Source organism: Bubalus bubalis, chromosome 9, assembly GCF_019923935.1.
Source record: "Bubalus bubalis isolate 160015118507 breed Murrah chromosome 9, NDDB_SH_1, whole genome shotgun sequence".
Taxonomy (NCBI): domain Eukaryota; kingdom Metazoa; phylum Chordata; class Mammalia; order Artiodactyla; family Bovidae; genus Bubalus; species Bubalus bubalis.
Window position 1 is genome coordinate 28,527,426 of NC_059165.1, and position 23,514 is coordinate 28,550,939.

The 23,514-nt window shown below is 37.8% G+C and overlaps 1 protein-coding gene across 4 annotated transcripts in view; it reads right to left on the minus strand.

Moving 5' to 3' along the window:
• The window catches only part of ATG10 (autophagy related 10), a 259,931-nt gene that overhangs the window by 49,760 nt on the left and 186,657 nt on the right, over positions 1-23,514 (minus strand). For all 4 annotated transcript variants that reach the window (XM_025292258.3, XM_006059351.4, XM_006059352.4 and 1 more), the window contains exon 5: positions 20,579-20,676. In XM_025292258.3, the coding sequence (XP_025148043.3) occupies positions 20,579-20,676 (98 nt within the window). The remainder of the gene's footprint in view (positions 1-20,578; positions 20,677-23,514) is intronic.

Consider the following 23,514-nt stretch of genomic DNA (forward strand, 5'->3'; position numbering starts at 1 on the left):
ATACCCAAGAGAAATAAAACATATCAACCCAAAAAACATGTCAATGATTTTATACTATCTCCATGCTAAAGAATTTTATAACAGGGTATTATTTCTAATCAACAAAAAGTGGAAACAATTCAAAGATCCTTCAATTGGAAAAGAAGTAAAGAAAATGTTGTGCATTTATACAATGGAATGGTACTCAACAATAAAAAGTAAACTATTGATATATAGCAACACGGATGAATTCAAATGCATTGTGGTAAGTGAAGGAAGCCAGACTGAACACTCCAAGTACTGTATATAATAAAATCCATGTACAATATCTAGAAAAGGAAAACACAGGCACCAAAAACAAGGGCTGGGGCAGGAGAAAGGATTGAGTACAAGTGGCTGCACCGGGGAATCTGGGGCAGTGGTAAAAGAGCTGCTCTGCATCTTGATTGTAGTGAGTTATATATCTCCATATATTTCTCAAGTTCCACAGAACTGTACAGCAAAAAAAAAGTGAATTTTACTGTACATAATTTTTTAAATGTTCAATTCAGTTCAGCCGCTCAGTTGTGTCCAACTTTGCGACCCCATAGACTGCAGCACACCAGGCTTTCCCGTCCATAGCCAACTCCCGGAGCTTGCTCAAACTCATGTCTATTGTGTTGGTGAGGCCATCCAACCATCTCATCCTCTATCTTCCTATTCTCCTCCTGCCTTCAATCTTTCCCAGAATCAGGGTCTTTTCAAATGAGTCAGCTCTTTGCATCAGGTGGCCAAAGTATTGGAGTTTCAGCTTCAACATCAGTCCTTCCAATGAATATTCAGGACTGATTTCCTTAAGGACAGGCTGGTTTGATATCCTTGAAGTCCAAGAGACTCTCAAGAGCCTTCTCCAACACCACAGTTCAAAAGCATCAATTCTTCGGTGCTCAGCTTTCTATATAGTTCAACTCTCACATCCATACATAATTACTGGAAAAACCATAGCTTTGACTAGACGGACCTTACTTGGCAAAGTAATGTCTCTGCTTTTTAATATGCTGTCTAGGTTTGTCATAGGTTTCCTTCCAAGGAGCAAGATTCTTTTAATTTCATGGCTGCAGTCACCATCTGCAGTGATTTTGGAGCCCAAAAAAATAAAGTCTGACACTGTTTCCATTGTTTCCCCATCTATTTGCCATCACAAGATGGGACCAGATGCCATGATCTTAGTTTTCTGAATGTTGAGTTTTAAGCCTCTGCTTTTACTCTCCTCTTTCACTTTCATCAAGAGGCTCTTTAGTTCCTCTTCACTTTCTGCCATAAGGGTGGTGTCAGCTGCATATCTGAGGTTATTGATATTTCTCTTGGTAATCTTGATTCCAGCTTGTGATTCATCCAGCCTGGCATTTTACATGATGCACTTTGCATAGAAATTAAATAAGCAAGATAACAATATACAGCCTTGTATATTGTTGACGTACTCCTTGTACAGCCTTGATGTACTCCTTTCCCAATCTGGAACCAGTCTGTTGTTCCATGTCCAGTTCTAACTGTTGCTTCCTGACCTGCATACAGATTTCTCAAAAGGCAGGTTAGGTGGTCTGGTATTCCCATCTCTTTCAGAATTTTCCACAGTTTGTTGTGATCCACACAGTCAAAGGCTTTGGCATAGTCAATAAAGCAAAAGTAGTCATTTTTCTGGAACTCTCTTGCTTTTTTGATGATCCAGCGGATGTTGGCAATTTGATCTCTGGTTTCTCTGCCTTTTCTAAATCCAGCCTGAACATATGGAAATTCATGGTTCACGTACTGTTGAAGCCTGGCTTGGAGAATTTTGAGCATTACTTTGTTAGCGTGTGAGATGAGTGCAATTGTGTGGTAGTTTGAGCATTCTTTGGCATTGCCTTTCTTTGGGATTGGAATGAAAACTGACCTTTTCCAGTCCTGTGGCTGCTGCTGAGTTTTCCAAATTTGCTGGCATATTGAGTGCAGCACTTTCATTCACAGCATCACCTTTCAGGATTTGAAATAGCTCAACTGGAATTCCATCACCTCCACTAGCTTTGTTCATAGTAATGTTTCCTAAGACCCACTTGACTTCACATTCCAGGATGTTGGCTTTAGATGAGTGATCACACCATCGCGGTTATCTGAATCATGAAGATCTTTTTTGTACAGTTCTTCTGTGTATTCTTGCTACCTCTTCTTAATATCTTCTGCTTCTGTTAGAAGATATTTCTGTCCTTTATTGTGCCCATCTTTGCATGAAATATTTCCTTGGTATCTCTAATTTTCTTGAAGAGATCTCTAGTCTTTCCCATTCCATTGTTTTCCTCTATTTCTTTGCATTGATTACTGAGGAAGGCTTTCTTATCTCTCCTTGCTATTCTTTGGAACTCTGCATTTAAATTGGTATATTGTTCCTTTTCTCCTTCACCTTTAGCTTCTCTTCTTTTCTCAGCTATTTGTAAGGACTCATCAGACAACCATTTTGCCTTTTTACATTTCCTTTTCTTGGGGATGGTCTTGATCCCTGCCTCCTGTACAATGTCACGAACCTCTGTCCATAGTTCTTCAGGCACTCTGTCTATCAGATCTAATCCTTTGTATCTATTTGTCACTTCCACTGTATAATCTAAGGGTTTTGATTTAGGTCATACCTGAACGGTCTTGTCATTTTCCCTACTTTCTTCCATTTAAGTCTGAATTTGGCAATAAGGAGTTCATGATCTGAGCCACAGTCAGCTCCCAGTCTTATTTTTGCTGACTGTATAGAGCTTCAATCTTTGGCTGCAAAGAATATAATCAATCTGATTTTGGTATTGACCATCTGGTGATGTCCATGTGTAGAGTCTTCTCTTGTGTTGTTGGAAGAGGGTGTTTGCTATGACCGGTGCATTCTCTTGGCAAAACTCTGTTGGCCTTTGACCTGTTTTGTTTTGTACTCCAAGGCCAAATTTGCCTGTAACTCCAGGTATCTCTGACTTCCTACTTTTGCATTCCAGTCCCATATAATGAAAAGGACACCTTTTTTGGGTGTTTGTTCTAGAGGGTCTTGTAGGTCTTCATAGAAGTGTTCAACTTCAGCTTCTTCAGCATTACTGGTCGGGGCATAGACTTGCATTACTGTGATATTGAGTGATTTGGCTTGGAAACAAACAGAGATCATTCTGTTATTTTTCAGATTGCATTCAAGTACTGCATTTCAGACTCTTTTGTTGACTATGATGGCTACTCCATTTCTTCTAAGGATTCTTGTCCACAGAGGTAGATATAATGGTCATCTGAGTTAAATTCACCCATTCCAGTCCATTTTAGTTTACTGATTCAAATAATGTCTACATTCACTCTTGCCATCTCCTGTTTGACCACTTCTAATTTGCCTTGATTCATGGACCTAACATTCCAGGTTTCTATGCAATATTGCTCTTTACAGCATCGGACTTTACTTCCATCACCAGTCCACAACTGGGTGTTGGTTTTGCTTTGGCTCCATCTCTTCATTCTTTCTGGAGTTATTTCTCCACTAATCTCTACCTACCAACCTGGGGAGTTCATCTTTCAGTGTCCTGTGTTTTTGCCTTTTCATGCTGTTCATGGGGTTCTCAAAGTGAGAATACTGAAGTGGTTTGCCATCCCTTCTCCAGTGGACCACATTTTGTCAGAAGTTTCCACTGTGACCCATCCATCTTGGGTGGCCCTACATGGTATGGCTCATAGTTTCATTGAGTTAGACAAGGCTGTGGTCCATGTGATCAGTTTGGTTAGTTTTCTGTGATTTTGGTTTTCATTCTGTCTGCCCTCTGAGGGATAAGGATAAGAGGCTTATGGAAGCTTCCTAATGGGATAGACTGACTGAGGGTTAAACTGGGTCTTGTTCTGATGGGTGGGGCCATGCTCAGTAAATGAAGAAGTGAAGTGAAGTCGCTCAGTCGTGTGTGACTCTTTGCAACCCCATGGACTGTAGCCCACCAGGCTTCTCCATCCATGGAATTTTCCAGGCAAAAGTACTGGAATGGGTTGCCATTTCTTTCTCTAGGGGATCTTCCTGACCCAAGGATCAAACCCAGTTCTCCTGCATTGCAGGCATATGCTTTTCTGAGCCACCAGTAAATATTTAATCCAATTTTCTGTTGATGGGCGGGGCTGTGTTTCCTCCCTGTTGTTTGACCTGAGGCCAAACTATGGTGGAGGTAATGAAGATAATACATTTTTAAATGTATTTATTTTTAATTGGAGAATAATATATTTACAATATTGTTGATTTCTGCCATAGAGCAACATGAATCAGGTATATGTATGTCCCCTCCTTCTTAAACCTCCCACCCACCCCATCCCACCCCTCTAGGTTGTCACAGAGCACCAGATTTGAGCTCCTTACATCATACAGCAAGTTTCCATATGTACATAATTTTTTAAATGTTCTATATATCAAGAACAACAGAGAAAGATGAATAAAGGGCAGAGAAATGTTTATCAGATAAATACTACCCAAAAGAAAGTTGGTGTTGCTATATTACACTAGGCAAAGTGATTTTTTTGTAATTTGACTCAAGGCATATAACTTGTAAGGCGCAGATTCAACCTTTAAGTTGTTTCTTTCTTGATATGCATTCTATGTTATTTTCAATGTAACTTACATTCTACTTATCAAGAGGTAGGAAATTTATTAATTAAAACAGAAAAGTCTGAGACAATCTCGCACAAATTCTCCCATGCAGTTTTCATTGTTTGAGAAAAGTCAGTAAATATTCAGGAAAAAAATGTTTATTTAATATCAGTGAAACTATTTTTGTTTCACTTGGAGATTTCTTACTTTGTTTTCTTTCATAATAATAGAAGTCATCTATTAATTCCACCTAAAACTTGAAAATTTCTACCAGACTTCTCTATAAGAAGAAATAAATATTAACATTTAGAACTGAAGAATCTCTGCAGCTAAAATGAATGATCAGAGGAACCTGCCTGCTTTGAACTGAAACATGTGCAGGAAAAACTAGGGGAAAACTAATTACATAACATAGTGTGAGCAGAATGTGCCATGTACCTGAAAACATTTAGGGTATATCATATTCCTTACAGGATGTTAAAAATCAGTGATCATATGAACCATTAAGTAATACTTCCACTGATGGAATTACGGTGTTTGGTCTTCAGAAAAGTCAATGTGAAAAGTCAAACAAAACAGCAATTAAAGTTTCAAGCAGGTCCCCAAATCCCAAGAAACTATTCTAGTACTGTTTCCCTCTGGGAATTTTTTCAATTAAAATACAATAGCTACCTGTCCTTACAATGTTGAAAACTTAGAGAGGAATAACCTCTTAGACCAGGAATTCAGCTTGTGAAATCTTTGCTCTTGGGAGTGACTTCAAAGTTGATGTCAAAACTACAGAAAACATGTAGAAAAAAATCCATCTTTATCCTAGCTTCTATATTGGTTATTAAATGCAAATCTGGTTTCTTTTTGCTCACTTCTATTGATCTGATATTACTTAGAGTGTCTACAAATTGCAGCTAGAATTGGGCAGGTGAATTAAATGAAAATCCCAAGGGAAATACACTTCATTTCCAGCTGAATCCCCTTAATCAACCTTCCTCAGGCCCAGTCTCTCCCTGTCTCCCAATTTTCCTCATATTTTCACTCCAAAATATGTGAGGGTTTCTCCTTCTCATGGACAAGGCATGTAATACTGTGCAGTAACAAGGACCTAGAGAGAACATTCATTCAATAGGAAATGAATTTTACTTCCTGTTAAACATCAGCCCTTGTCAAGAGTGCCCAGGGCACTTGATTTAGCCGAGGTCAGTCCCCTGAACTCCTAAATGTGAATCTGGTATGTGTGCATGTGCTCAGCTGCTCAGTAATGTCTGACTCTTTGCAACTCCATGGACGATAGCCTGCCAGGCTCCTCTGTCCATGGGATTTTCCAGGCAGGAATACTGGGGCGGGTTGCCATTTCCTTCTCCAGGGGATCTTCCTGACTTAGGGATCAAACTCGTGTCTCTTGTGTCTCCTGAACTGGCAGGCGGATTCTTTACTACTAAACCACCTGGGAGGCCCCAAGAACTTAGTATGGGCACACAAATCACACAAAATTTTCTCAGTAGATATAGACAGAGAAACATAAAATAAGGGGCGCCCAAGATTTCCAAACCATCACCTGCAAAGTCATTGCTGTCCTTAGACTGGTTTGGAAAACCTCTGATTCTGGCTGAAGAGTTTGGCCAGGCATGAATGAGATAAGGGAAAAAGCAGACCGCACGCAAGCAAGGGAGAAGCGGTGTCCCGGATGTTTGCCCTGAACCATTTTGGTGTGTATACAGATTGGTGAGCTTTACCTAAAATACAGATAGGTTGAGTTAGCCGGGGAGACACTATTGGCAGCTATAGAAACTTAAGATCCTTTGTTTCCAAAGTTAACTGGCTACATTTTCTGATTATAAAGGATCTCCATAAAATACCCAGAGGGCCAAAAGTCTGTCTCCTAGGAAGTGCCAAGATGGAGAGCTCAATTCAAATATCCTGATCACCTTCCTTCTGGACCATATGGTGAGTTGTCAGAAGTTGCCTCAGTTTGACAGGATGAACAGTCATATCCAAGGCTGTGGGCTCTAAGAACTATTTTTATTCAGCCGCTTCACAAAATAACTTTAGCAGATGCAAAGGTAAGCCTGGCCACACTGATCTCAGTTAAGACCAAAAGGATCTTTTTCTGAGCAACCTGCTGGAAACAATACGGACTTATATATTCCTGATTCAACTCTCTCAAAAGATAGACTTGACATGTCTAAAATTCCCCTTGTCAGGGAACAAAGCACTGTTAGTTATATAGCTTTAACTTGACAGTCTTTTGAATTATATCTTGGAAATATATCCTCTAGCTCAGACGTTTTCAAACATTTTAAAGCAGCAGAACACTTTTTGCAAATAAAACCTTACAAGAAATCGAAAAAAAAAAAAAAAACAGAAGAAAGTGGAGGTGCTTTGACTGAAGTAACGTGCAGAGCTCCAAAGACCTATTCACCTTATTTGGATTCTCCCAAATACCCCCTCATCCCCCCCACACCCTCATATACATCCTAACACACACAGAATAGCCTCAAGATACCCTAATGCACACGTGGGGCTTCCTGAACACTATGAAAACCCAAATTAGCTGACACCATACTTTTAGGAGATTAGAGTATCCAAAATGATAATGATTTGATTAAAGCTTCATCAGTAGAAGAAAGACCTGTTTTGAGAAGACTGTCTCCACGTGGTCCACACCTCCAGGGGTGGCCGTTTTGATCAATGGGGAAAACAACAGCCAAACTTGTGTCACAGTAATAACTTAAGTTTCCTAAATCAAAGTCCAAGGGGAAACATCATTCACATACTCAAGAGACCAGCACTATTGATCACTTAGCCTTTTCTGGTGGTGACATTGATGTCAAACATGCCTGAGAAGAAATTCGAATAAAATATGGAAAATAATTGCAATTTGCTGATTATTTCTACATAGGAGATGGATTTTACAGGACTCGTACACATATGTTCTCCTTTAACAGCTGTTTGCAATGACCACCTTCAAGTCACGGTGGAAGGGGAAGGCTTTAGAAACCTTTAAACAGGTTATATAAGCAACCCTCTGAGGTCTAAAACATTGATTGTCTGGCTGTCCTTATGTGGAGTTCCCCACTGGCTGTATATTAACAAGTCTAAGTTTGAAAAACTTGCCTGTACTGCCATGTGAGTGTATAAGGGACAGGCCACTGCCTTCTTGGCTGTTAAAGTCTATCTGAATAAGGTTAGAGGGGTGGAGTGGGGGTGGGATGGGGCAAAAGTCTGGCAGAAAGGAGCTTATTGATTAGAGGAAGCTACTTAGACATGTATTCAATTTAACCTCTTTAACCAGCAAGTGGTTTACCTCACAGCATCCATGTATATTACCATTTTCTCTTCAGTATATAATACAAGCTTTTCTAGTCAAGCACAATACCCTGTACCACCTCTGGCTCTATCACAATTACCAGTACAATGCTGGGGATATTGTAGCGATTTAATGAACCAGACTTTACTGCACAAACAGTGCAAAATTCCTGGAGATATTTTGCCCATAAACTGAAGAACATTTCTTTTACTTTGAAAATTTAGTTAGCCTTGTTGACTATTCACTATAATTGAACAAATCATACCTGAATTGTGTTTCCTTACCCTTTAATGCTACTAGAAAAGAAGCCTTAATATCCACTTCACTTTCTTACATGTAACAAATTTTAAAAACATCTATTCCCAGCATTACTGTAAAAAACCCTTTAAAAACTCAACTCTAGATGTGTTGTAAGACATGCTAAGACATTTCTGTATCTCAGTGGGAAGCTGTAGGTTTAGCCACAAGCGCAATAACAACTACAGATTGCACCGTGTAATGCTTGCAGCGTGGCTTCGGGAGATGCTCATGGCATGGCTTGGGAGAAGCACCGCAGATGGATTCTCACAGGCCCACATGGGCTACTTCTGCTCTTTATAGCCTTGGGACATCCCTCCTGTGCTCTGCCAACCCCATCATGTAAAAAAACAGCACGTTGAAATAGCCATCTAAAGCTGAAGGTCTCTCCTGAGGAAGGCAATTCACTACCAGGATTTTTTGAATGCTATTTGAATGACAACTACAAAACGAGTTAACTAAGCGAATATGACCCCTAAGTACTCTATACCAGCTTCTTCTTCAATAAACAGTCAGTTTGAGCCTGTGGCAGGAAACCTGAAGCTCAACAATCATTCTATTGACCACTGCAGTGCTGTATTTTATCCAAAACACAAATTATGCCCACTGCTTTTCCTTTTCACAGTATTTATGGATTAATGATAATAAGAGTGCATAGTCTTAGCACCAACTATGTGTCAAACATCATGCTAGGCACATCACAGGCATTAACCCACATAATTCTCATAACAACCCAATGGGGTCCTCCTTATATAGTCCCCATATAGAAATAATTTCCCATTTTGTGAAAGAGAAAGGTGAAACATCAAATAATTTGCCTCTGGTCATATAAGTAGAACTTGAGTAAGAATCCAAATGATTCTGTCTTCAGAACCAAACTCCCACCCTGTTGAAAAAACTGTTTTTAGGTCCAGCTATACATTATTGTATCCGTCAAGATTAGTTGCAAAAAACAGAGCCTCCTTTGTCAGACTGAAGCCCTCATTAGGAGAGATCAATCAACAAATTCTAGATGACTTTCCAGAAACAATTCCCAAAGCCATCCTGGAGAACTAGAGACCAAATGATATAATGCGTCTTTTCAGATCAGGAATCTGCAATTTTAGAATCATACCTCCAACTCCCATGATTAGAACTTGCTTCTATGCTAGCTCCTCCATGGTAATGCCACACCAGCTACAATTCACACCAGCAAAACAGTTGCCACATCCACTGCCTCTTGATACATTCAAAGCTAGTGACTGGACACGACAGTCACACAGACAACCCTCAAGACCCACAGTGCTTCCAACACAGTACAGCCTCCAACACTTCTACCTCCCAAATCCCTGTACAAATGCAACCAATATGATGAACCTAATCAAATTCAGACCTCTCTCCAAAAGGGAGATGGAGAATTATGTTTTAATTCTCCAATGTCTTCAGTAAATGAAGGAAACAAAAGAAGGAGGGTGGAATGGATGTTGAGTTATAATCCTACAAACTCAACATTCAGAAAACTAAGATCATGGGATCCAGTCCCATCAATTCATGGCAAATAGATGGGGAAACAATGCAAACAGTGAAAGACTTTATTTTGGGGGGCTCCAAAATCACTGCAGATGGTGACTGCAGCCATGATATTAAAAGGCACTTTACCTTGGAAGAAAAGCTATGACCAACCTAGACAGCATATTAAAAAGCAGAGACATTATTTTGCCAACAAAGGTCCATCCGGTCAAAGCTATAGTTTTTCCAGTAGTAATGTATGGATGTGAGAGTTGGACTCTAAAGAGAGCTGAGTGCCGGAAAATTGATGCTTTTGAACTGTTGGTGCTGGAGAAGACTCTTGAGAGTCCCTTGGACTGCACGGGGATCCAACCAGTCCATCCTAAAGGAAATCATTCCTGAATATTCATTGGAAGGACTGATGCTGAAGCTGAAACTCCAATACTTTGGCCACCTGATGCAAAGAACTGACTCATTGGAAAAGACCCTGATTCTGGCAAAGACTGAAGGTGGTAGGAGAAGGGGACGACAGAGGATGAGATGGTTGGATGGTACCACTGACTTGATGGACATGAGTTTGAGCAAGCTCCGGGAATGGGTGGACAGGGAAGCCTGGCATACTGCAGTCCATGGGGTTGCAAAAATTCAGACATGACTGAGTGACTGAACTAAACAGTCACTACAAGTTCTAAAGATTGTTCTTTAACATGGTTGCAAAATTTCGTATGCCTAGGGAAAGGTCCCAGATTTTTCATCAGATTCTCAAAGAGGTCCATTGTACAAAAATGGATTAAATCTATATGATAACATCTTGAGACTAAGATAAACTTTACAGGAGGGCTAAAGTATAGTGGCTAATGATAGAGCTCTCAAAGTCATGAGTTCATGAAAGTGAGTTCAATTTCTGGTCCTGTAACTTAACAGATATTTAACCTTTAGCATCTTATCTGATGTCCTTGTCCCTTGATTTCCCCTTCTGTAAAATGTATAAAATACAATCAACCTAATATGTGTGTTCAGAAGATTAAGTGAAATAATAAATGTATTTAGAAGAGTACCTGGCACTTGGGAAATGTTCCCTAAGTGTTACCTATTGTACTGAAAAATATGTAGACAAGATAAATTTTCAGCTTAAAAGGTTATATAGTAGAGTTGCAATCATGCCCCCACACTTTTAAATTCATTTTCAATTTCATAGAGCTTTTAGAAGTAAGTACTTGATTTCCTGTGACAGCAAACAGAAAGACAAGCACCCATTTGTATGGTGATGACCTGGTTCTACTTAAAGAATACATTGATCTCACAGCCAATTACTGCCAGAAGGAACAGCTCAAGCACGACTGTGCCAAAACCAAATGTGTCAGTTTTAGGAGATGTTCTTCAGGACTCAAATGGATAGTATTTTGAAAGCATTCAAAATGCTAACCCTTTTATTGTTTATTGTCTGGAGGGAGGTGTATTAATAGTTACTTCATCCTGGCAGGCCTGCTCCGATACCATTTTATTCAATCAAATATTCCACTTGTGTCTTGTTATTTGGGTGAGGTGGATGACTGATAATTCCAGCTCACAAAAATCTTGCCATCCAAGAGCCTATCTTCCAGGCTTAAAGGAGCAGGACGTAGTGCTTCCATGGATTCTCTCCATCATTGGTGCAAATGATGAAGCTTTACAAAGCAAAGCCTGAGCCCTGCTGGCAGGTACTCCTCCAGGCACCTCTGCACAGCAGAAACATGGCACGGGCTTGGAAAGGATGCAAAGCAGACCCTTTAATCCTGACTATACTTCCTCAATGTCTAAAATGTATGTGCCCAATCAACTGCAAGAAAAACCTGCATTTCATTCATCTGTAACCTTGGTACTGATTGACAGATACATGGCTCCAATATGTAGCCTGATGGACATCAGATTGTAACACGTTAAAAAGAACAATTATGTCCAATGTCAGCCAGCACTCAGGGAAAGGGTTCTCTAATATCCTGCTGCTAAGAGGAGTTAGTACACTTCTTATGAGACTGACTTGGGAATTATCTAACAAAATCTTTAAAAGTGAATGCTTATTGACTCACCAATTCCACTTCTAAGAATTTATTCCAAGGAAATGATCTTACAACTTCATAATTGTATGTTCAGTTAGAACCTGTTTATAATACAAACAATTGTAAAAAGAACTCAGTGTTGACAACATTAAAACAATTATGGTATAGCCTTATAATGAAATTCTATGCAGTTATTAGGAGGAAAATTTAGATGTATTTAAATATTGGTATGAAAAGATATCTGTGACATAAATTTAAAAAACCAGGTGTGATCTCATATGCATTTGTGTATATTTATATATTATATATACATGTGTGAATATACATTATATATAATTATATGAAAAAATAAACAATATTTCTAGAAAGCTATACACTGGAAGGTTAACAGTGGTAATTTATAATGTTTGAGATTGAGCAATTTTAATTTTTTTCTTATGCTATTCCATATTTTATTTAAAATGATCAGCATATAAAACTTTTTTAAACAGAAAAAATAAATTATTAAAAAATCTTACACTCATATGATAGCACTTTTACTTGAAGATAGTCCAAGATATGTATTGAGATTCATACATACAGAATCTCTAAACTCTTTCTTTGTATCTTGTATGAATATTGGAACAAGCAAACCTAAATGCCTTTAGAAGACAGGTGGGCAAAGTAAGTGAAACAGGATATCAGGCAAAGGGAAAAGAAAGTGGTCATGTTTAACTATAGAGCATATACCTAGTCCAAAGACTTTCAAATTCAAAAAGCTTTCCAAGCACTCAAAATACATCTACAGGTTGAATCTGAATAGCAAGCCGCTAATAAGGACCTTTTGCAGTATGAATCTATACACATGCAGAACATTACTGTAACTCTCCCACACAAATCAACAGTACTCCCTCCCCACCTCCTGAAGGTGGCTTAAATAGTATCTATAAAGGAGATAATTTTTTTCATATTTGTAAGATTATCTTCCTAAAATTTAATATAAGAAAAAAGCTTGTTTCTCTTGGTAAATGTTCATTTCATAACAGAATGAAAGCAACATATTTAATTGGTGTTCTCTATTTTTGTTATTTGTTGTTCTAGAAAGTTCCCATATGTCCCTTAGCCTAGGTTTTCTGTAAAATGGTCTTTCCCTCTCTACCACTTAGTTCTTGTTCACTTTCTTTAATCTTTACAGTACATGTATTAATCTTACATTTGAGTATATGTATATACATGACTTTAAATATTTTTGAAATTCAGACTGGACAAAGGGAAGTAACAATGATATACTGAAAAAATAACATCAGCATGCAATAATATACTGAAAAAATAACATCAGCATGAAATAAAATAATTGTAATGCCTTGCAAACATGCTTTATATGTTTTGTATTATATACAAAGGATGCAAAGCAGACCCTTTAATCCTGACTATACTTTCTCAATGTCTAAAATGTATGTGCCCAATCAACTGCAAGAAAAACCTACATTTCATTCATCTGTAACCTTGATATTGATTGACAGATACATGGCTCCAATATGTAGCCTGATGGACATCAGATTGTAACATGTTAAAAAGAACAATTTTTCAAATTTAAAAAGCTTTCCAAGCACTCAAAATACATCTACAGGTTGAATCTGAACAGCAAGCCGAACTACAAAGTATAGACTGCAAATGTAATATGGGAAATTTAACAGCTAACATGGAAAAGAACCAGGAACATAACAGGTGAAAAGAAAAGGCTAAGGGGGTGGGAAATAGAAGTTTTTAAAAGGTGGAATAATTGCATTACAGAGCATGAATGTGCAGCGACCATTGTGCCAAAAATAACAAAAAACAAACAGCATCTTTTTTGTGCTTGTGCTCAGTCACTTCAGTCATGTCCATCTCTTTGGGACCCCATGGACTATAGCCCACCAGGTTCCTCTGTCCATGGGGATCCTCCAGGCAAGAATACTGGACTGGATTGCCATTTCTTTCTCCAGGGGATCTTTCCAACCCAGGGATCGAACCTGTGCCTCTCCTGCATTGGAAGGCAGGTTCTTTACCACTAGTGCCACCTGGGAAGCCCAATACCCTCACAGGGATCTGGATAAGTTGTCTGCAGAGTCCATCTTCCATGCTCTCTGGGTCCTGTGCCTGCCTTCCCACCTCCCAGGCTTCTCTCCCTGCTTCTAGCTGCTGCTTTACTGCCCACCCACCAATAACCTCTAATCACTCAAAAACTGGAAATGAGAATATAAATATTCCTCAAACTTGAAGTTTTGGAACTAAGATGTTTATTAAAAATTAAAAATTGATGATAGGTAATTATCAAAATGAAATGTGCTAAGATGAGTAATATTAAAATTAATTATTAAATATTTTAAATGGTATGTTATTTTCACATTTATAAGCTGCTTCTTTTTTAGGAATAAAAGTTCTAAGGATCAATGAAATGCTGTAAAATTCTTTAAAGTAAGCTCTCATATAAATTCAAGGCATGTGCTAAGTCAAAAGTGCAACTTTGACAGTAAAAAGCTAAGCAATACTCAGCTCAATGAGATACACATATAACAAAGAACATTACCCTAACCAGTCTCTTGTTTTTATTGTCTACTGAAATAAAATTCAATTTAAAGAAATAAGACCCAAATATAAAATAAGTTGGCTACTTATAAGAAATACATTCCTTGTTTAACTATATATCTTGAATTCTCATTGAAATGGAATAAAACAAAACATTTTAGAAATTAATAATCAAAAGCTGGACGAGAAAGTAATCTTATACAAATGCCTAAACAGCATTCAGTATGAAGATTTCCTAAAACATTTCAGGGTGTAAAGTCAAGAAATTTTTTAAAAAATTAATTCTTTAGTCAAAGATAATGACTAAATATCTAAAGAGAAAGAACTTTCATATACGTCTAAATGTAAGGAAAGTCTTAGAAACAAATAAAACTTACAAAAATGTGTTTTTTACCCCAAACAAGAAAAGCACAATAGAGTGTGAGAGACAAAGGGTATTTCTGAACTGATGAAAAAAAATAAAATGAATATGGAGAATGAAGTACTCGGATGATGTATGGACTCCACAGCATCAACATTCAATAAACATTAAAGACACAATGCAGGTATAGACTGACAATCTAACAATAATTACCAACAGAGACAAACAAAAACAGCACTAGCATCACTACCCTAGGATACCAAAGAAAGGGTCATACAACGATGAAGTGTATTTCATTCTAAGACAGGGAAGTGTGGTAGAATTACTGAGTGCTATTAAAACACTGGAGGGTTTCTACAGAAAAGTCTGCAAGATAGATGTAATTACTGTGGGATTATAAACCTACCCACTAAGGTGATGAATTAATGTCCAGAATAAATACCTAGAAACTCAGAATCAACAAATTAGCAGCAAATTACAGAGAAAACAATCACATGATGTCTGAGGTCCCATTTCAATGAAGCTCCACCATGAAAGAGCCAGCGATGAAGCTGGCAGTGATTCTGAAGCAGCAGCAGCAGCAATCCATAAAGGCTTCTTAATTTTCTTGTCATTTAAGAATTAAGCCACTTCTAGTTCACACTGATCCTAACAGGTGCACTAAATTGATGTCATTATGAGCCATCAGGAAATACCCACCGAGACCTATACCAACACTGAGAAGTTTTGTTAAACAGCTGTGTGTTTTAATTGATTTGTATTATTTAAAATAGAACAGTTAAAAGTCAGTTATAGGATGTTGTGTAAAAGAGATGCCTAAAGACTCTAGGGAGACTGAGTTCAGAAGAAAGCCAATCATTGGAACTTCACTTGAGCACTTAAGATTATTACTAGAGGAAGCACAATTAAATCATCAGTTTATCAGCTATCATTATAAATCACCAGGCAACATATCAAGCTTCATTATTTAAGAATCCTTAACCAGTGACTTCCTGCATCACTGAGAGTCAAAAGCAATCTATTCACCAAAAGGTACCTAAGTAGTTTCAGATTTTTTGCTGTGTGTGTGTTTACCCTGAGAGATTTATCATGGAAACATAATGAAAATTCACTAAAATTATCATACCTTTGCATGTTTCAGACATGCTAACATCTTCTAAGTGAAATTAGTGGTATTTGGGGCCTGCAGAATGTGTACTCAAGACTTCTAGTCTGGTTCTCTCACAGTACTTGTGTGAAACCAAATGATAGAGAAAAATAAGCATGGAGTTTCTTTCCACGTCTATCCATCCAATCTCATTCATTTACTCGCACCTGGACAGCCTTCCCCAGACATATATAATCAGAAAATAAAGTACCTCAAAATTCCTAGTTTTCCCAATCTAAAGCAGACAATTCAGGTGTTAGAAACTATATATTTGAAAGGAGATGACACAGGTTGAGTTTTGTATACCACCCTTTCTCTTACTCTTCCCACCAAATCTATGTAGATGCTGCCATTAACTTTAATGGAAAAATAAGACACGAAGAGTTTTTGTCATTTGCCCAAGGTCATATAGCTCGTAAGTGGTGGTGCCCAAAGTTAAATCCACTCTGCCTGATATAGCACCTAGATAAACACTCTGAAAGGAAGAAAACCTCCTTGGAGAAGGGCTAATGCCATTCAAACATTTGCTTATTTAATGATATTAAGAAATTATTAACAACTTTAGTTGTGATAATAGAATTGTAGTTATTTTTTTTTTAAAGAATTCTTACCTTTTTTAAATAAACTTTTTTGAGATAAATGTGGATTCACATGCAGTTGTAAGAAATGATACAAAGAGATCTCTCATACCCTTTACTCAGTTCCCTCAATGGGAATATGTTGCAAAACAAACCTACATTATCACAACCATGATACTGACATTGATACAGTCAGATACAGAACATTCCTATTCTCACCTGATTCCCTCCTTGCCTTTTATAACCACACCCACTTTCCTCCTCCCCATAACCTCTGAAAACTTCAGTCTATTCTCCTACCTATAATTTTCTCATCTCAAAAACGTTAGCTAAATGGAATCATTTACCAGGCAACCTTTGGGAATTGACTTTTTGCACTCAATAATTCTCTGGCGATTCATTCAGGTTGTTGGTTACTTTGAATTACTGAGTAGTATCCGGGGTAAGGATGTACCATTGTTTGTTTAACCATGCACCTCCTGAAGAACTTCAGAGTTGTTTCCATTTGGGCTATTATGAATAAAGCTGCTATAAACATTTGTGAAGAGCCCTTATCTTCTAAAAATACATACTTAAATGATTATGGATAGGATAATATGATGTCTAGAATCTGCTACCAAAAAAATTAGATCAGGTGAGATACCAAAATAATAAGATTGGTCCTTAGTTTGTAAGTGTACTATAACAGGGGTTCCAAACCCCCAGTACCTGTACATGGCCTGTTAGGAACTGATCTGCATAGCAAGTGAGTGGTTGTCTTCCCTGGTGCCAAAAAGGTTGAGGACCACTGCACTACACTATTATCCCTATTTTTGTATTATGTTTATAATTTCCCATATTATACGTATTATACATATTCCCATATTATACATATTATCATATGTATTATGTTTCTAATTTCCCATAATAAAAAATTTTAAAAAGACAGTAAGAAAAATTACTTATCTGATCAGTACACGCTCACATATATAAGTATACATATCTTCAAGTAAAACTGGAAGTATGATTTCTTGTCTTTTGATTTTAGCCTCTGCCAAGATTATAGGAGTTCTTTACCTAAAACACAGAGCCCACATCTCCCAGTGATCATTATTGTAACAGTCACTGTACCAATTTAGGCAGATCCAAGCTAGGCACCTGTTCACTTTCTTCTAGAAATTCTTTATTAGGCTGCAGGGTTGAGATAATAGGTAGTCCGTGATGTTGGACAAAAGCAGGTAAGTAATCACCATAATCAAATGTATGAGATTCATGAGTGGCTTGTCTTCAAAAGAGAGAGTTCATAACTGACATGAATAGGTCCTTATCATCAAGACAAATGCTGAGGGAACAGAAGCGTGATTACTGAAGATGAAGAGCAACAAACTATATGAGCACAATCAAGCCTGAAAATGAAGTGAAATGCATGTTATATTATGCAAAGACTGCTTTTGTTTTTAAGCCACTTTGGAGGCCAGGATATTATTACCATGTTCAGTCTGCAAGCTAATGGTTCTTTAGTATAATTCTGCAAAATGGTGTCTACTATTTGGTGCCACCAATATCCTATCAGCTCACTCTTCCCAGTGCCGTACCACACCCTCCCCCTCACGGCACTGAGGACACCCTATTTTTTCTCCACATGGGGCCTTACAAAAATGAGGACACACTCTCTCAAAGATCTCAGGCAAAGAGCAGCACATAAATAGCAACCCATTAGCTAAACTGGGATTAAAAACTAAGACTTCCAAAGTGAATATGCATAATGAGTTTCAAATACCAAGTTAGTACAATGGCAACAAATGAGTTTCACTTGCTAGGTCTTCAGTGCCTGGAGATACACTATGATGAACAATTCTAAAGCTTAAATAAAGTGCATTATCAAAAGTGGGGATACCTGTCCACAAGATCAATCCCAATAAGACACATTCCAAAGGAACACCTAAATGTTATACTTAGATTACCATTTGGGTATATCAAATATCCCTACCAATAAGTGGGCCTCATACTTGGTATTGAGATGGTAATTCTTATTGTGATTAGATCTGATCATTACTACCATAGTCTGCTAAGTAGGAAAAAGAAGGTCTGCTAACAGGCAGTCTGTATCATGCTTAAATGCCTGTAAACTATTAATAAAAGATACTAGTCAATTCCATTTAAAACTATCAATATACATATTGGGTCATGTGGTTGGGTTAGCAACTTAGGAATCCTATCAGTGGAACAAAATCTCTCGGCAACATCATATTAGGAAACTAAGAAAATATGGTTAAGTTCAAAAATCTTATTTATATGTCACAAGTCAGAACAGAGACATGTGAAATTAAAGCCCAAAATTACATAGACCATCCAGAATTGTGCTTTGATTTGCACTGAGATTAATGATAGGGCTGCTAGAGACATAAAAGGGAAAAAAATAAGATTTGGGCTCAGGTGCATAATATAAAACGTAATTGAGAAGAAGCAGACAAAAAAGGCACTACAGTTAAATCCATATATATTTTTGGATGCTCCCTTCCTCTATCCTTTGCTGTTTTCTTTGACTCTCAAAACCAAGCATTTTCTAGGGCCTGTGGATTCTGACTCTACAGTTTATATTTTTGGACAGTTTGTGGTCACTGACAAGACACTGGAATTTGAATCACTTAGCACTCACCTTGACATACTTAAAGGTTAGTCTAAAACACTTTGCATAAAATAAAATAATCTTGCCAAAAACCTTTCTGATGGATTTGCTTATATATCTCATTACATTATCCTTCTCATAGCAACCACTGATTTCTGGTCTACAGAACTGGGATTTAAAAGGGACCATTTTTGTAAGCTGAAGTGGTTTCCGAGAAAGGGACATGTGAAAGAAGGAGGGGAAAATATAGAGATAGAACAAAGGCAACAGAGAAAGCATTAAACTGGAAAGAATTCCAAGAACACACTGTACAGGATGGGTTTGGGGAAGTGAACAGCCATGTATGGCAGGAGCTGAGACTGTGTAGTGTGGAGGAGGAGGAGGTAAGCTGGAAAGGGCCAGCGGGACCCAGGGATTGGCAGCCCTGGAACCCAGGCAAGGCATTTAGACCACACACCATAGCCCCTTGGACAGCTACTGCAGGCTTGCACACGGGTAAGATAAGTGCTGCACAGTTAGGAAAACATGACTAAAGGGAAGGGGCAGGGAGGAAAGGAGCAGAAGACCAAAGGTAGGAGGTTTTACTAGTTGTTCCAGGTGAGGCAACAGGGTGCGAACCAGGAAGGTGACGGTAGGAACGGAAAAAAAAGATTAATTGGGGGGGGGGGCAGTTGTGCTGGTGTGTGACTCATATTTAAAACTAGTTTTTTCCCTCAATTAAAACCTAAGAAATGGTCATTTGCGATCATTGTCAGAGAACTACATATGAGATGCTATGGATTCTTAAGTTGATTGGGAGGTAAACTGTCATTATGATCAAACACATAAGAGGGCATAAAAATTCTAATGGCTGATAAAGTCATTTTTAAAGGAAGCTTTGATTAAGCTTAACAGAGGCTGGGAGAAAATAAGATTTTTGATATAAGTAAAAAAGAGACCATGATTGGTTGCAAGGTAATGAATATTTTTTGAAAGTTTCTAAAATAATTAGTTGCTGATTTTAGCAAGGCAGTAATAATGACTTACATGATTAACAAACTTATTTTCTCTACTTTTGCAAATATACTTTTTATATCTACTTTTGCGGATCTATTTTTGCAACTTTTTAAAATCACTATTGCAAACCTATTATTCATCAAAAGTAATTTTTTTTTTCTGCAAATGCATCTATGAGTAAAACTCTGAAGCATTAAGAGGTGACACACACTAAATCATCCATTTCTTGGTGTATATGCCAACTTTGTTTCTGTTCTCACTTAATACATTTTTATTGAAAATCTACTGTATGATAAGCACTGTGCTGGTGCTGGTTCTACAATGGAGAGAAAAAAAAGGTCTACCCACAAAAGTGCACACAGTATAGTGGAAAAAATTAATTTAAAAAATCCAAATACATAATTTAAATTTTTTACATGTACCATGAAGGAAAATTACAAGGTGCTATGAGGGCTTATACAGAGAAGCTAAACCAAGCCTGGGTCTGGTAAGATGTTTTAAAGGAAAGTGTCTTTGAACTGAAATCTGTAAGGAAGTAGAGGAATGAAATAGGGGGAAAAAAAAAAGAAGAAGAAGAGAGAGAGAACTAGAAGAAAAGAAGCGCAGAGGGAAGGAATCACATATAAAAATGAAAACATTCTCTAACCTGTTGAGTAATAGTGTCCCATGGTCCCTGCAGCAATCGCATCTTATAGCACTCATGAACTCCTTCCCAGATGTCCTTCAGAGCTAAAGGTCTTCCATCTGTGAAAGTAAAGACTGCCAGTTAGTAACTGATTGGATACGGTGGTGCTTAATGTCTATCTAAAACTACTGAAAGAATATTATAACTTAAAAAAAAATCTTTACTTAGTATACATACTATTTATATATCAAAAGAGTACTGTATGAATTACTATTTTCTTCCAGAGGGAAATTTAAATAATCAAACTTCTCTCCATCTAGCAGTAAAATTATCTGCTCACTTATTGCCTCTAGGAATTTTACAAAATAAATAAAATCCAAATGTGTTTTAGAGAAAACTGATAAATAGAAGCATCAGTAAAGAACCAGGTAGACAGACTCACATATTCACAAGGGTGTACTATGGATACCTCTGAAGTCTTCATACTTCCTCTAATCTTTAAACCAGAGACCATCCACGTGTTTCCTTCACCCTCCTGTTGACTGAATATCTGTAATGTTCAAATCACTCTGTTGGGTACCATGAGGAATAGAAGGAAAGCACAGAATTTCTCCTAGTAAGGAGTGTTTCCCGACTAGGAAACTAGGACAAGTATATATCAGTAAATATTGATACTAAAATCAGTATTTGGTATTGATTGGTAGATTGGTCATAGCCAGAGGAAAACTGCAGTTCTCTGAAAGTCCAGAGGAGGGAGACATTAACACCCACTGTCTGTTGTTCGGGGTGGAGGGACTTGAGAAGGACTTGCCATGAAGAAATCAGTAAAAGCTTTACTGAACAATAATCCTCCTTTTCTTTGTTTAAGCAACTTCAGTTATTCACCTATATTCATAATCACCCAAATAATGTATTTTACGAAGAATAGTATGACACAAGTACTGGAGTGGGGTGCCATTGCCTTCTCCAAGAAAAGAAAGCAGAAAGAAGCAATTACGATAAAACTACACACTGCTGAAAAGAAGGTGGTTTTAACATTAGAATTTATTGCCATGCTGTGCTTAGACGCTCAGTCGTGTCCAACTCTTTGTGACCCCACGGACTGCAGCCCACAAGGCTCCTCTGTGCATGAGGATTCTCCAGGCCAGAACACTGGAGTGGGTAACCTATCCCTTCTCCAGGGGATCTTCCTGACCCAGGAATTGAACCCGGGTCTCCTGCATTGTAGGTCGATTTGTTACCATCTGAGCTACCAGGGAACCCTCAGAATTTAGTGCTACTTGGCTCATGTAGGGTCAACCGAGTCCTCAAGACTTATGGGTGTGCTCTTTTCTTTAAGCAAGTAGACAATATCATTTAAAGAAAACTCATCAGCCTATTAGATCCAAAGAAGTATTTGGTCATTAGGTACAATACAACTTGGAGAAATAATCTATTCAAAAGCCCTCCAAATCAAAAGGTATTGCATTCAGACTTAGAGGCATAAGTACAGATGTGGGGTATAGGGGAAGAGCAGGAGATCTGAAGTCCATGCTGAGTTTGAATCCTGATATTGGCACTTAATTCTCTATGTGACTGCAAGTTATTTTCTAATTACAGTATAGTTAATTTACTCTTTTGCTTTTAACTTTACCTGAAAATGAGGATAGTAATCCTCCTCAAATTCTATCCTCGTGAATGGCTTACATCAGTGAACACACCAGGACTGCGTCAGGCACATAACAATTCAGTATATATTAGGTATCTCCTCCTAGCCCCCATTGCACCATTCCAGTAATTCTCATAGCTTAGAGCTAAAAGATTCATTTATAGACCATTATTTCTTAAGAGTTTCCTCATGTTTCTATACCATGCACATTGTGTTTAATACAGCAATATACTAATACCATAGACAGAGCATTTCTCATGTTTGACCTGAAAAGTTGAACTTTTCCTCAACCTTTATTTTCAATAAATAGCAATAGAATATTTTGATACATTTTCAATAAGTATCTTCATCTTGGCATTTATCTGGCGGCAGGAGACCATTATCTTGTGATAAATAGTTTTATTCCATTGACATTTCCATGTCTGTAAAATGAACAAGATTTATTCATCCAATTAACATTTGAATGTCATGTTTAGCTACAAGTTTAAAACAAGCTGCCTTCTGTATCTGTGTTATATTGTTGTCTGAACACATTTACAGAGTAGGGCCAAACTTTAATCTTAAGCCCTACACATCTTCAAAATATGCACGTGTGTGTGTGTGTGTGTGTGTGTGTACTGATGCTAGGGAAACAGCATCTTAGATATGTCAGTGTCAAATAGAAAACCAAATAATCAAATGTTTAAAAGCTGACATACTTTTAAAATAATTTTCAGATGTCAAAGTTAAAAGAATCAGTTGTAGAATAATAAAATGTTACAGCTAGTATAATTACTAATTTTAGATATAAGGTCTCAGGAAATATACATCTACCAAAATTATGGAGCCAGTTCATAACTACCCTGGGGCTGGAACTCAGGACTCACAATTCCGTGCTCTTCCTGCTGTTCCGCTGTCTCTGAGGGTAAAGACTGCCTTTGTCCTTCACCACCGCAGCGCTGCTGTGCAGTTCTGAGTCTCACTCACACATTGCAAATGTTTTATATTTACTGAATAAATGATAAATGAGAGAATACTTTCCTTAACTTTATTTCCACTGAAACAGGGAATGGCTTTGCAGACCCACAGAAGAATGCTGGGTTTAAAATCTGTTCATCCCTCCACCTGAGTGCAGGTGGAGCCTGTGACTTGCTTCTAATCAACAGAATACACCAATGGTGATGGCTGTCACTCCTCTGACTAGATCATATTATATAAGACAGTCTTAGAAGAGTACAGTGAGGGAGCAGCCACTAGCCATGTGTTGTGAGCTGCCTGGAGCGATCATAACTTGGAAGGAGCAGCAAACCATGAAAAAAAAGTCAATCAC